Source organism: Mastigoproctus giganteus, chromosome 3 (genome assembly GCF_048544385.1).
Source record: "Mastigoproctus giganteus isolate SK-2022 chromosome 3, ASM4854438v1, whole genome shotgun sequence".
Lineage (NCBI taxonomy): Eukaryota > Metazoa > Arthropoda > Arachnida > Uropygi > Thelyphonidae > Mastigoproctus > Mastigoproctus giganteus.
This window is the reverse complement of record NC_143577.1, coordinates 255416578-255431347: the sequence shown is the minus strand read 5'-3', so window position 1 is coordinate 255431347 and position 14770 is coordinate 255416578. Positions and strand designations below refer to the sequence as shown.

Below are 14770 nucleotides of genomic sequence, written 5' to 3'. Positions count from 1 at the left end.
AGTGATTTATCAAGGTCATTGATAGAGGAATTAAAGGAAATGTAGGATGTTAATAAGGTTATCCCCCCCCCCAACATGAGGATGCAGTAGAAGTAGATGTGACTGAAGTATGGATGGATAGAAGTTTTTGCCAGTGACTAATAGCCTAAACATTTGGACAAGTTGCAAGTTTCTTACTTATAGCCTGTTCAAAATTGAGTTGATTTATCAATTACATTCTTTTATAGCTGTAGCAAGCTTTAGACAGAGATGAAGCTGGAGCTTTGAATGTATTGGATTTGAATTGTAGTTTTCTAAAATTTTTTTTTTTTTAACCTTGTCAAAGTGAGGGTGTCATATACAGACAGTTCCTGTTTTAACAGTTTTTGCTTTGAGTTCCCAGATTTAAGAGCTCTCTTTGTTTTTCAAGTATCAACAAAATCGAAAATATGACGTTAATTGCAACAAATAAATGCTAAACATTCATAAATATGGCATTTTAAAGCCATATGCATAGCTATAAGTAGTACATGTAGCTATACACTACTGTAGTATTGTATAGCTACATGTACTACTGTACATGCATTTTTTTGTTCAGGCAGACAAGAGTCTCACTGACTCACATAACATAAAGCAGTTACCACGCTTACCAAGAGTGGTTGTTTCTCTTCATTTTTGTTGTCTTGTCTTATTTCAGATTTATCCCCCCTTATTAATACTTTACAGTATGCCAAAACAAAAGTAATACTACGGAAAGTGATGGTAATAAAAAACAGCAAAGAGGAATAATATTGGAAACAAAATATGAGATCATAAGCAAACAGAATCTCATTATTCTTCATTAGTCAGATGATGAAGAATAAACGTTTTGTATGACATGAATAATTTCTTTATTATTATAATTTGCTTGATGTCAAAGGCTGTTTTCGTTTATTTGGATAAATAAATCGTTTATGAATAAACTATGAAATTTGACTATCACTATGGTCAAATTTCGTTATTGAGAACGTAATCCCTGTTTTTAACATTATCTATAGGAAATAAACTCTCGCTTTAAGAGTGCGCACAAGGAACGAATTAACTTGTAAAGTTAAACTACCTATATATCAGTGTTGGTTGTGGGGGGATATAGATTGTTACTGTAAGAGTGTGGGAGTAGGATGTTAATGTCAACTTTCAGATGAAGATTATAATCATCAGGTTGTAACAAAGGAAGTGGGGGGGGGGGGGTAGAAATGGCAACGAATAGTCAAACATTGGACAGAGAAGCTAGAGACTTGGCCAATTGCAATGTATTCTTATCTTGAACATACTTAGGACATTTTTTGGAAAAACTTTGTTTACATAAATATAGTTTAGGGTTTAATGCAGATGAAAGAATTTCATCCATACAAGAATAATTTCAATGAATTGATCAGAGGCTAGTTTTTGTATCAGGGAATTTAAATTAGTAGCCTAACTGAGGAAAAGAGGAATAGAAACCATCTAGTGCTGATCATATTTAGCATTGCTATAATATAACACACCATGCTGAGAATGTTTCCAAGACAAGATCTATAGCAACTGATTAGAATAGTCAGACAAAATCTCCCCTGAACAATTTAGGTTCTTGTACAGTGTGGTTCCACTCTTTCTTCCTATTATTCAAATGCTGATGTTTCTAAATCCTGCTCTCAAGAATACCTATTGCTTGTACTATGCAGGTATATCATTCTGTGCATTTTTTTTTGGTGCAATATCTGTATAGTACCAAAGAAAATTTTATTTATTTATTTTTTTATGAAAACTCCAAAAAAAGAGGTATTAGAACCTATAGTATTTAGTACCATGCTTGGGTTTGAGGTTGAGAAGACGAAAGAAGATATTTGTTGACATTAGACTTGAACTTCTGTAGACTAATCTTCAGGAAATATGTATGAAGGAAGGTTGTTCCAGAAAACGGCAGTTGAATGAATAAATGAGGAAGATGAAAAGTTGGTTCTGTGAGTTGGAAGTTGGACAGTAAATGGATGTTGGCTGGTGGTGGCACATGTTCAGACTGTTTTGAAAGAGGGTGGGAATTATAAAAGCCATTTCAGAAGAACAGTGCCCATGGAAGTACCTGTAGAAAAGGCATGCAGCAGAAACAGTACGTCTGAGACAGCGAGTGGAGAGACTTGTTAGAGAGGAGTCATTAATTAACCCAACTGCTGCCCTCTTCTGAGTGGAAGCCTGAGAGAGGTTTTGGGGGCACCACCCCAGATGCGGGAAAAATATTCCATGGTAGGGCAGATTTGTGATTTGTACAGTTTAGAAGAAAAGTAACACAGCGAAAGAGAACCAAGTTTTCTAGATGCAGAGGTAGCAATATTTGTAATGTGCTTGTGACAAAAGAGATTAGAAGTCAGGGTAATCTCCAAAAGAGATCATTTTGCCTAGAAATTGGAGTGTCACCAAAGGATGCATAGGAGCAGAAGAATTCTTTTTGCGAGATACAAGACAAGACAGAGTTTTAGAAGGATTGAAATCAAAAATCTTAGGTGGTAGATGACTTTCATCAACCGGTGAAATACCACCACTTTGCTTATTGGAGGCTTGAAGTGGTGAAACCCATGTTTAGTCTCTAGAGCAAAGTTTCCGGCATCCCCCACCCCCCCATACTTCTCCTTTAACCCATGCACGGTACTAAGTATTATAGGTTTTGATACCTTTCGTGTTTGGGGTTTTCATAAAAAAAAAAAAAAAACTAAGTTGTCTTTGCCCCACTGGAGACATACCTAGAGATCAGCATTTAAAGAATTGGTAGCTGATATTTGAGAAGTTGAAGCTGATTGTGCAGGACAAGGTTTATCAAAATGGAAAGTGGAATGCAATGTGCTATCATCGGCAAAACTATGGATAGGATTTCCAGTCAATGGAAGAACATCATTAATATACAAGAGGAAAAGAGTGGGGAAAGAACTGAACCTTGGGAGACACCAGAATTAATGGAGAAGTTAGAAGACAGAGCCATTTACCCTCACCCTCAGTGAGCAATCAGTGAGAAAACTGGATAACCAATTACAAAAAAACAGTTGGCAAACCATAAGATGGAAGCTTGTTTAGAAGACCTTTATGCCAAACATGATCGAATGCCTTTCAAGTGTCAAGAGAAACTGCTTGTGTTTCAATAAACTTTTCCAGTGAATTTGTCCATAAATGGGTAACATATAAACCAGAATATCACCAGTGGATCGATCAAAACCAACAGAATCCATACTGACGATTGTTGATCACACGGAAGGTTTCTTGCTAGTTTAAGAGTTGGTGGTTAATTGATTTCTCCCTTACTTTAGAAAGAGTAGAAGTAGTTGCAATGAGACGATAATTGGATGGAAGGGATTTGTCACCCTTTTTAGGAACTGGTTGGATATGAGCAAATTACCAAGCAGACACCTTTGGAATAAGAAAGTGCAGCAAAGAACAGGAGTAAGTTTAGGAGCACAGTTTTTGAGAGCAAGTGGAGAAATACTCTCAGTATCTCTAGCTTTCTTTGCATCAAGATTGTTCAAAATCCTTTTGACACTCATTTGATGAAAGTCCACAGGATGCATTGAATGGAGTGGGAATGGTGGGAGGTGTTTTACCAAGATCATTAATACACAAGTTGGAAGAAAAATGGGATGCTAGCAGTTAAGTTTTATCCTTGGCTGAAGTTACAACAGAACCATCTGGTTTTGACGGAGGTGGGAGCAGAGCTGGGCAAAAGTTGCGGCCAATAGCTTTCGCAAGAGACCAGAATGCTTGGCTACAATTAGGGCAAGAAGCAAATTTTCTCTTAGCATGTTCAAAATCTAGTTTGGACTGATTAATAACTGCTTTATAATTGTTGCGAGCTTTGGTGTAGGCAGAAAATGAAACTGAAGAATTGGAAACAAGCCACTTACAATATGCAACGTTCTTCTCTTGAACAGCTTAGCACATTTATTGGAAAACCAAGGTTTAAATAAAGGATAAGATTTTAAAGTGGAGTGTGGAATAAAGGATTCCATTCCTACAATAATAATTTTACTGAACAATCTGAGCTAATGTTGACATTAGAAGTTTTGAAACAGTAATCCGACCAAAGAAAAGAAAAAATCTTGTAGGTCATCCCATTTTGCATTCTTGTAATGCCAAACAACAATAGGTTGGGAATAGCCATGAGATAAAGGCTCCATTGGAAAAGAGAGAATCACCAAGTTGTGATCTGAGGTGCCTAAAGGACCACTCACTTTGACCATGTACTTACAAGGGTTGTGTGTGTGAGAAAAAGATCAGTTGTGTTGGCTGTATGGTTAGGATTGTCTGATATTCTTAAAGGTAAATGAACAATCTGTGCGAGGTCATTAGTAATGGCAAAAGCCTCAGCATCTCAACCAGCTGGGTCGGTGTGACTAGAAAATGGAAGCCAGCTGGAGTTGTGAACATTAAAATCACCAAGGAAAATTGCCTCACTGTTAGGAAAGTTGGACTGGGGAAAGTCAAGTTGCAAAGAGAGGAAGTCAAAGCTCCAAGTGATTAGTGGAGTTGGGAGAACGGTAGAGACAACAGATGAATTTGATACAATGAGGAAGAGATTTTAAGCCAGATAAGATTGAAAAGAGGAGATTACAAATTACCTCAGGGAATATCGAAACGGACATATGCACAAATACCACCTTTGATGTGAAAGGAATCATACAGCGAATAATTTGGGCAACTGAGATGAGCAGTAGTTGAATCAACTGATAACTGAGATTCTGTCAGAAAAAGTAAACGGTGTTTGGCAGACTGAAAGTGGAAATGGACATTGTTGAGATTAGAATTGAGATCACGTATATTTGTGAAGTGAAGCAGGAAGTGTTTGGGAAGTTTAGATCTTTTCGCAGATGAGCTTACTCTATTAGTTTCACAATTCATGGTGTATTCAATAGTAAGAAAAAGTGTGGGGGGGGACATGCTGTATGAAGTAATGAAATTTTTGGATATGGTGTACACATGGTAAGAATATACCCAGATCCTTGACATAACGTGGCCTCGACAATGCTCCCCGCATACACACTACTCGGACTCTCTGCAGTCACTATCTGGAGAGTAGAGGTAGCAAGATTATACACTAGCTGATCTGGAAGCCTCATAAAGAGTTACCAATAGGTTCGGGCCAGTGTACTAACTAGCGGCCGGCCTGCAAACACCATTTTAGAGCTGTATCCTCGAAATGTAAGGAAGATTGGATCTTGCCATGATGTTCATCATAACCTCAAGTCATCAATTATACTGCATGATGGAAGAGATGCAAAGAATGATTATAAATTGTAAGGGAACATAGAAGCCTACATTAGCTATAAACTACACTGCAGTCGACTCACTAAGGGGTGGGGTAGGCAAGCTAAAGCAGATTATGAAATTTTTGGCTAGGAATGTGAAGAAACTGAAGACTGCTGTGAAAATTGTATCAGGGGCAGGTTACTGCTGAATAAAGTGATGCTCACTTCTCTTAATGATATTAGTGGAGCCCCTTGGGGTTCAATGCTTGGGGTCCCCTTAATGTTTTCATAACCTCAGTACTTGTTAATGATATTGATGAAAGTATTTCTAGTTTTATGTTGAAATTTAATGTTGCTGATACATAGTTTGGATGGGTGATTAATAACAGCAATCACGGTATTCTGATGCAACAATACCGGGGAAATTAAGCTAATAGGCTGGGAAGTCGTTTAGTAATAATCCCAGAATAACATACTTTGGCAAGATTTGCCAAGATAGTGGATAACAAAGATTTAAGGGGAGATTATACTGTGCAGTCAGACTTGTAGTTCTCTGAGCAGCTGAGACTGCTAGAACAGTTCATGGGGTTCTCTCAGTGAAATGCAGGAATTTTGCCAGCAGGAGACAGGTAATTATTGCTTCACCCATTCCAACAGAACAATGTTGTTCTGTTGGAATGGGTGCAGAGAAGGGCAAAAAGATCAGTCAGTGGCAGAAAAGGGTGAGTGGGAAGGTACTACCTTTACCAAAGACTTCAGTTTTTGAAAATAGTGCCATCTGCAAAACCATCTTTAAATGGATTGTGTAAATTAATGATGACGTCCTTTAGTCTTTCACGGATGATCCATAAGGGGACCATGGTGATTGCTGGATAGATGGTTGAAAATTTGTTTTCAGCCAGAGAGTAATTGAGTATTGGTTCAAACATCCATCTGATGTTGTAGAAGGTGGGTAGTTTGAATAAATTTAAGGAAGTTTAGATGTTAAGATTGGATATATATAGTAATGAGGTAGGTGGCTTTTTTATATTTTATAGACTTGATTCTGTATAATCTAGCTTCGCTACATTATTTGTCACTACTGATACTAAATGATTGTATTGTTAGGTGAAATATCTGTTATTAATAATTCATATAATTCTTGATGGGAAGTTTTTTTTTTTTTTTGATGAATTTTATTAGTTATGATTAGGTGATAAATTCAAGATCTTAAGGCTAACTTGTATGTATTATCATTTGGGAACTGAAATACTGTACTTTGATTCCACCAAAACTAGGGTAGAAAATCAGGTTTTTGATTTTTCTAGTATAGTTAGTACTTGAGGGTAGAGGCGCCTTCGTAGCCAGGTGGGCAGGAGCAGCAGTGCGTAGCACATGCTTCTTGATTAGACCGGGGTTGGAGCCCGTGACTACCAAATACGGAGGATGCGGAAAGGTCAGGGAATGACCACCGCATATCCCCGGAGCAATATGGCCTTAGTTGCTAATGCTCCTAAAAACCAAATAATAACAACTGAGGGTAGAAACTACTACTGCTTGTTTGCAGTATCATAAAAAATTTAGACTTTTTTTGACAGGGTGATTAATAACTTTTTTGGTTTTAAAATGAAATTATTGAAGACTCTTTTTGGTATTTATCCAGTCGTATATCAAAATTTTAGGTTTTTAATAAAAACTAAGGGTGGAATATATATATCTTTCCTCCCGTCTGTTTGATAAAATATTTTCACAGGTTTTATTTTATATTGTCAATAAAAATTTCATTTTATAAAACATTTTAGATGTTTTATACAAGCATATATGTATTAGGAAATAAAATTATATAACACAAAATTATGTCACTATATACAGTATAAAAGAACGTTTCCACCTGCAATTTCTTATTCACAATTTAAAAAGAGAACAAATTTTATTTGAAAATGAAAATTACAAGTAATGTTTAAAAACACTCAAAATTATATATATGAAATCATTCATTTTTAATTACAGTAATACTTAGATGATTCCTGATATTATCAATAAGGCAATCCTGTCTCCTATTGGTGAAGGGTAAATTTTCCCCAAGGAATAATTTCTTTGAATTGTTTGTGGTTCTTTTAAACTTCCTAACAAATGACATATAAAGCATAATTTTTATTCAGTAATAGAAATGTGCAAAACTTTAATGAGAAAGAGTCCCTCACAGTCTGGTACCTGGGTGCAGCATGTCCAGTTTCATTCTAAAATGTAGTGCACATGCAAAAATTTGAGTTAACCTGACCACTAGAAAAGCTAGGATAACTGATGTTATAGCTGGTGATCTCAAAACTGCCATTTTGAGATATATATATATATATATATATATATATATATATATATATATATAGAGAGAGAGAGAGAGAGAGAGAGAGAGAGAGAGAGAGAGAGAGATTCCCAGCTCTTTTTTAGAGGCTGTATAATCAAACTCCATTCTTTCATAGAGGCATCCTGATTTACTTAAGAGAAGTTATTTTTTGATCAGCCAACTGTTCTTCACATTCTGACTTTTTTTCTGGTCAGAGTGCAGATTCACTTGCTGTGATGGGATTTTGTCTATCATACCAATAAAGATTATAATATTGGTTATACATACAAGTTTTCATTATGATTCCCTGCCATACTGTGCATTTTCACAGAAGGTGAGATGTTTCTGGGGATCTCTGCAAGGTATTTATCCGGTGGTGTATCATATATGTGGACCCTGATGCAAGGTAATTTTTAATGGAACTCTTTCATAAGTTGGGACAAATGAAAGATTGTCATGGACAATTTAATTGCCATTTCTGTGGAATTTGACCATTTGGCTTTTTAATATTTCACTATGTCAATTGACAATTTTGATCAGCTTGGTCTGCACTTGTAGGTAGAAGGAATTTGTTTTGTAGAGATGGGATACATTTAAAGATGGTTGCAAGATTTTTTGCCACTATTATTGAGGCTACCTTAAAAGTTCAGGCAAACTACTGGTTGGGGGTAATAAGGGTGATATAGTTACACGTTTATCTTATAATATTAGTCAAAGTAACGCACATAACTCAAGAGTTCTTGTTTGTTACTGCAACAGAACATAGTAGCAAGATGTTCTGAGGGCAGAAACATTTCAAATGAGCAGGCAGCACCAGGGAAGCGAGCTTAAATAACTTTAAGGGGTGTTTCAGGGTAGTTAACTATACAAGAACACTAAGTCCTAATTATTTAGTAATGTCAGAAGTGTCATGAATAAAATGAGTGCATTCGAACTACTGGTTAGGACAAATAATGCTGACTGGAAACATGGTGACACCTGGAGAAAGGGGTGATGAGTTTCAGTACGGTATGTATACAGGCTGGCCTCGATTAACGCGATTAATTCATCCCACGAGCGCATCGTGCAAAACGGAAATGCGTTAATCGAATATAATCAATAGGAAAAATTATAATTGGTCCTTGACCTTCTGGAATGTCCATAAAAAATTTTAAAAATACCTTTAAAATAACTTTTTAAATATATACAATGTAAAAGATAATGAAAATTAATTATGGAATTAAATGTTTATTGCATAAAACAGCGGTTCCCAAACTGCGCGCCGTGGAATATTTTAAGTTTTCGAGGGAAACACAGCGATACTCGACATCTGTCGGACACCACGCAAACTACTAGCTTGAGGTAGTTCACAGTTTCAGCATTTCTTATTAAGTTGTTTGGACCTAACTACTAAATGGAACTGTTAGGTATTTCGCTGTGAACCGAGAAAGTTTGGGAACCTCTGACATAAAATACACAATGAAGAAATTACTGTTGCGGACATATTTGAACAGTGTTGACCTTCTCTTTTCATCAATCAATTTCTGATAGCCGACAACAATCTTCTCTGGGCCCTGGCGAAATAAATATCGCAGAAAACCTCAAACCTTTTGTTTGAGGTTCTCTGCAATACGAAAGATTTCATCTAATTTTACTGTTATCTCCTTCGTGGTAACATTTTCTTTCATCTGGCTCATTTAAAAATTTGAATTTTTATGCAAGTGTGCATTGACTTTATTAGCAGGAGACAAACAAGTAACACGTCTTCTTCCGATGGTTCATGGAACACACTGAGGGGGGGCAAGCAGGAAAACGTTTGTTTATTGACCGTACGACTTGCGGTAAGCTTAACGTGCAATTTTAATCTTTTTCAACTATCACATAAAAAAAAAAAAAAAAAATCGCGTTAACTGGAAATTTGCATCATGTAAAGTGAAAAGTGGTATAATTTTTCAAATAGCATTAACTGAAAATTGCGTTATGCGAGGCCTGGCTGTAATGTATTTAAAAAGGATAGGGAAGATAGAAGGGAGTGGGGTCATGCTTCTTATCAAAGCAGCCTGAGTGCGATGAAAGCTTTTCCGGATTCAGACGTTTTGCATGCTAGTATATGGAAGCAAAGGTATAATGAGAGTGGTAGTAAACTACAGGCCAGGTGATTGTGAAGATTATGATGAGAGCCTCTACATGCAAATGTAATGGGCAAGTAAGCTTGAATGTCTTATTATGGGTGATTTTAATTTGCGTCTAATTGATTGGAGCAAATGGGAAGGAAATTCCACATGAGAGACTAAATTTTTAAATCAACTAGATTGCTACTTGTATCAACACTTCAGGGAAAGGACTAGGGAAAAGAATACTGTAGACCTAATCCATGAACCAAATGGCATAATAGGGCTGACAGTACAGGAACCAGTAGCAGGAAGTGATCATGGAGTTCTACGGTGGACGATGAAGAAAGATAGCAGTAGTTAGAGGCAAAGGAATGGGTTATGATTTCAGGAAAGGAAATTACGATGGCTTAAGATGCTACATGGCCTCTATTAACTGGGTAGATATCTCACAGAGAGCAAATACAATCGAATTATGGTATACCTTTCAAACAATCACAGAAACCTCGAATGCTTATATACCATTAAAAAAAATACTTCAAGTTGGATGAATACTGAAGCTGCCAGATTACATGACCAGAAAAAGACTGCATGGAAAGGTTAGAGCAATAAAAAGTACTGAAGCCTATAACACCTACAGATTGATCTGTAATAGTGCCACAGAAAAGGTTAGGCTGGCAAAGGTAGATTATGAGAAATCGCTGGCAAAGAGGGAGAATAAGGAATTCTTCACATATATAAATGCAAAGAAGAGAAGGACAAACCAGATTGGACCCTAATGTAATGGACGTGCGGCTGCACCTACAGAAAGACATTGTACTTCTTGAAAGGTCCAAAGATGGGTAACTTGCTTGGTGAGATCGGCAAAAGGGTGTCCAAATTAGAAAGGACTTTGAATATGTGTGTTGCAGAGCCTATAACTAGGCACCTTAAGGCTCTGAGAGGGATAAGCAAAATGAATGAGGATGAAAGTTTCACTGTTATAAAGGATTCTAGAATAAGGAGCCAGAATTTCAAGTTACAGAGGCAGGGGGAGATGTTTAGAGACTGGGTTGCAAGAAGTTTTATTTTAGCCAGTGAATTAAATTACTGGAACAAGTTATCTACATGGATGGTAAAGGCTGACAGTTTGGGGAGATTCAGAGGTCACCTGGATAATTACCTACAGGAGGAGGGAAATGTATAGATTGTCTATTTCCTTTTTGCTTATTAATTATTATTTTTAAAATTTTTTATTCTTATATTTTATCTTATTTTATTTATTTTTTGTTATTTTATTTTATTTTTTTGGCTGGTGCAGCATAAGCCATAGGCTTCCTTGCATCACATGGCCATTACTAATAAATTGGCATTTTCAGGTGTCAGTGTTTTTGCACTATTTCAGTGTGTTTTTATTCTGATTTGTTGTATTTTGGGTTATCCCATGATAAGAGGCACCTAGAAGACAGCAAGTGTTGTGCACTTTCAAGGATTGCTTGTGAGGACAAGTTCAGAAATGTTAGGTGTCTGATTCTAATCAGAATTGTGTGGTATTTTATTAGGTAAATGAACAAGTTATGTGAGCTAATTATTAATAGCAAAACCTTAGTGTGTCTATCAACTGTGCCTTTTTAAATTTTTATGCCGTTCTCATTTTTGCGAATTCAGATAGTTAAGAAGTGGTTCTACTTTTTTTCCCACCCTTTTGAAAAAAACTAAAGTAACAAATCTGTTACTTTAGTTTTGTTCCATCAGCCTTGAACTGTTGTTCAATGCTGATGGAATAGGCTAAAGAAGTCATTTAACATAAGCTGCCATGCAGTATATGTAGGTATATTTTTAAATTTCTACCTTCATATATTGCATGGCAGCTTACATTACATGACTTATTTACCCTATTTTGTCGTGGAATTGTTGTATGACTGACTGCTATCTGATGAGGAATATTAAAGTTTATAAAAGGCTGTTATATCAGTTTTCTAAAATTAATGTCAGATGAAGTTTTGGTGATGCCTTTGTTTGAAAGAAGTGTAGTGCTAAGGCAGCTCATGATTGAAGCATGGCTTGTAGTATTAGACCATTTCATTGACCAGGCAGCTTAATACTACTAGCCACAAAAATTGAGATGCAATATAGTCCTGCACAGTTAAGAATGTGATATTATGGTTCTATATATTTATTAGATATTAATGTAATAAAATTATAAAATCACTTCTGTTAAAAGAAAAATTTCCATCGACTATTTAAATTCTTTTGAAGGCAACATCTAGCTCATAAGCCTCCTATATTCTCTGTGGTTGACTAATAAATATATCTCCCTCCTTAAATGTCACTACAGAAAATGCATATCTTGAGGATTAAAATTTTTATTAGGTTAAGTTAGTTATCATTCAATTTGCATTTAGAAATCCTTTTTATTTGGAATGGTAATAGACAGAATAAATTTTACCTTTTTTAATAGGTTAGCTCGAAGCATGATGTTATCTATCTTATTACAAAATATGGCTACATCCACCTTTATGACATTGAAAGTGCAACTTGTATCTATATGAATCGCATTAGTGCTGATACAATATTTGTCACAGCTTCTCATGATGCTAGTGCTGGCATAATTGGAGTAAACAGGAAGGGACAGGTAAGTTTACCATTTTATACTTTCTAACTACAGTATGTTGTCGTTTTGAAAAGTTTACAAAACTGTCAAATGTATCATCTCTGCTTAAAGCATTTTCATCCCATATTACAAATGTCATATGTTTAATGTTTTCCAGAGAATTTTTTTAAATCCATATAAATTTTTGTGAAATTAATATGCTATACTAAATTGGGAGACATAATTTAGATAACTTGAGTTCCCTTGTCAGTTGTGAATAACATAAAAATATTAAAGAGATCATTAAGCATTGTATGTATCGCCACTCTGGCAAGCATACCAAAATAGTGAGTATGATGCATGTCTATAACCCACCATAGAAGCCAGGAGATGAACCCAGACAACTATTGTAATCTAACTATGGTAGTCTATAAGCTAGTCTGTAATCAAATCACAAATGAAGTTTTTTTTTTTTTTTAATGTAAACCCCAAACATGATAGGTGTTAGAACCTATAGTACTCAGAGTACCGTGCTTGGGTTGGAGGTTGAGGAGACGAAAGAAGATATTTGTTGACATTGGACTTGAACTTCTGTAGACTGTAATTTTCAGGAAATACATATGAAGGAAGGTTGTTCCAGAAAACAGCAGTTGAATGAATAAACGAGGAAGATGAAAAGTTGGTTCTGTGAGTTTGAAGTTGGACAGTAAATGGATGTTGACTGGTGGCAGCATGTGTTCGGATTGTTTTGTAAGAGAGAGCGGGAATTATAGAAGCCAATTCAGAAGAACAGTGCCCATGGAAGTATCTGTAGAAGAGGCATGCATCAGAAACAGTACATCTGTGAGACAGCGAGTGGAGAGACTGTTAGAGATGAGTCATTAATTAACCTAACTGCCCTCTTCTGATTGGAATCATGAAGCATGAGAGAGGTTTTGGGGGCACCACCCCAGTTGTGGGAACAATATTCCATGGCAGGGCGGATTTGCGATTTATACAGAGTGAGCAGCTGTTTGGAAGAAAAGTAACGCCGAGAGCGAAAGAGAAAACCAAGTTTTTTCAGATGCAGAAGAAGCAATATTTGTAATGTACTTGTGCCAAGAGTTTAGAAGTCAGGGTAATCCCCAAAAGATATATATCATTTTGCCTAGAAATCGGAGTGTCACTAAAGATAAGCATAGGGGCAGAAGAATCCTTTTTGCGAGATATAAGACAAGACTGAGTTTTAGAAGGGTTGAAATCAACTAAGTTGTCTTTGCCCCACTGGAGAATTACCTGAAGATCGGCATTTAAGAAATTGGTAGCAGATTTTTGAGAAGTTGAGGTTGATTGAGCAGGACAAGGTTTCTCAAAATGGAAAGTGGAATGCAATGTGCTATCATCGGCAAAACTATGGATAGGATTTCCAGTCAATGGCGGAAGGTCATTAATATACAAGAGGAAAAGAGTGGGGGAAAGAACAAAACCTTGGGGGACACCGGCATTAGTGGAGAAGTTAGAAGACAGAGAGAGCCATCTACCATCACCCTCAGTGAGCAATCAGAGAGAAAACTGGATAACCAATTACTAAAAACAGTTGGCAAACCATAAGATGGAAGTTTGTTTAGAAGACCTTTATGCCAAACACGATCGAAAGCCTTTGAGATGTGAAGAGCAACTACTTGTGTTTCACCGAACCTTTCCATTGAATTAGTCCATAAATGGGTAACATAAGCCAGAATATCACCAGAGGATCGACACTGACGGAATCCATACTGGCAATGGTTGATCAGACGGAAGGTTTTTAGGTAGTTTAAGAGTTGGCGGTTAATTGATTTCTCTATTACTTTAGAAAGAGTAGAAGTAATTGCAATGGGACGATAATTGGATGGGAGGAATTTGGACAAATTTCCAAGCAGAAGGAAAAACATCTTTAGAATAAGAAAGTGAAAAAAGGCAGCAAAGAATACGAGTAAGTTTAAGAGCAGGTTTTGAGAACAAGTGGAGAAATACCATCAGGACCTGGAGCTTTCTTAGCATCAAGATTTGTCAAAATCCTTTTGACAGAAGACCACAGGAGGCATTGAATGGAGTGTGTTGGGAATGGTGGGAGGTGTTTTACCAATATCATTAATACACGAGTTGGAAGAAAAATGGGATGCTAGTAGGTCAGCTTTATCCTTAGCTGAAGTGACAACAGAACCATCTGGTTTGGACAAAGGTGGAAGCAGAGATGGGCAAAAGTTGCGGCCAATAGCTTTGGCAAGAGACCACAATACTCGGCTACCATTAGGGCAAGAAACAAGTTTTCTACTCTTAGCCTGTTCAAACTCTAGTTTGGACTGGTTAATAACTGCTTTAAAATTGTTGCGAGCTTTCGTGTAGGCAGAAAATGAAACTGATGAATTGGAAACAAGCCACTTAAATAGGCAACATTCTTCTCTTGAACAGCCTTAGCACATTTATTGGAAAACCAAGGTTTAGATAAAGAACGCGATTTTAAAGTGGAGTGTGGGATAAAGGATTCCATTCCTGCAAGAATAATTTCGCTAACACAATCTGAGCAAACGTTGACATCAGA

General features: G+C 36.5%; 1 protein-coding gene across 1 annotated transcript in view; it reads left to right on the top strand.

The window, feature by feature from the left end:
- Chc (clathrin heavy chain) overlaps nt 1-14770 on the top strand; it is a 496589-nt gene that overhangs the window by 140398 nt on the left and 341421 nt on the right. The window contains exon 7 of the mRNA XM_090369802.1: nt 12079-12252. Within this exon, the coding sequence (XP_090225928.1) occupies nt 12079-12252 (174 nt within the window). The remainder of the gene's footprint in view (nt 1-12078; nt 12253-14770) is intronic.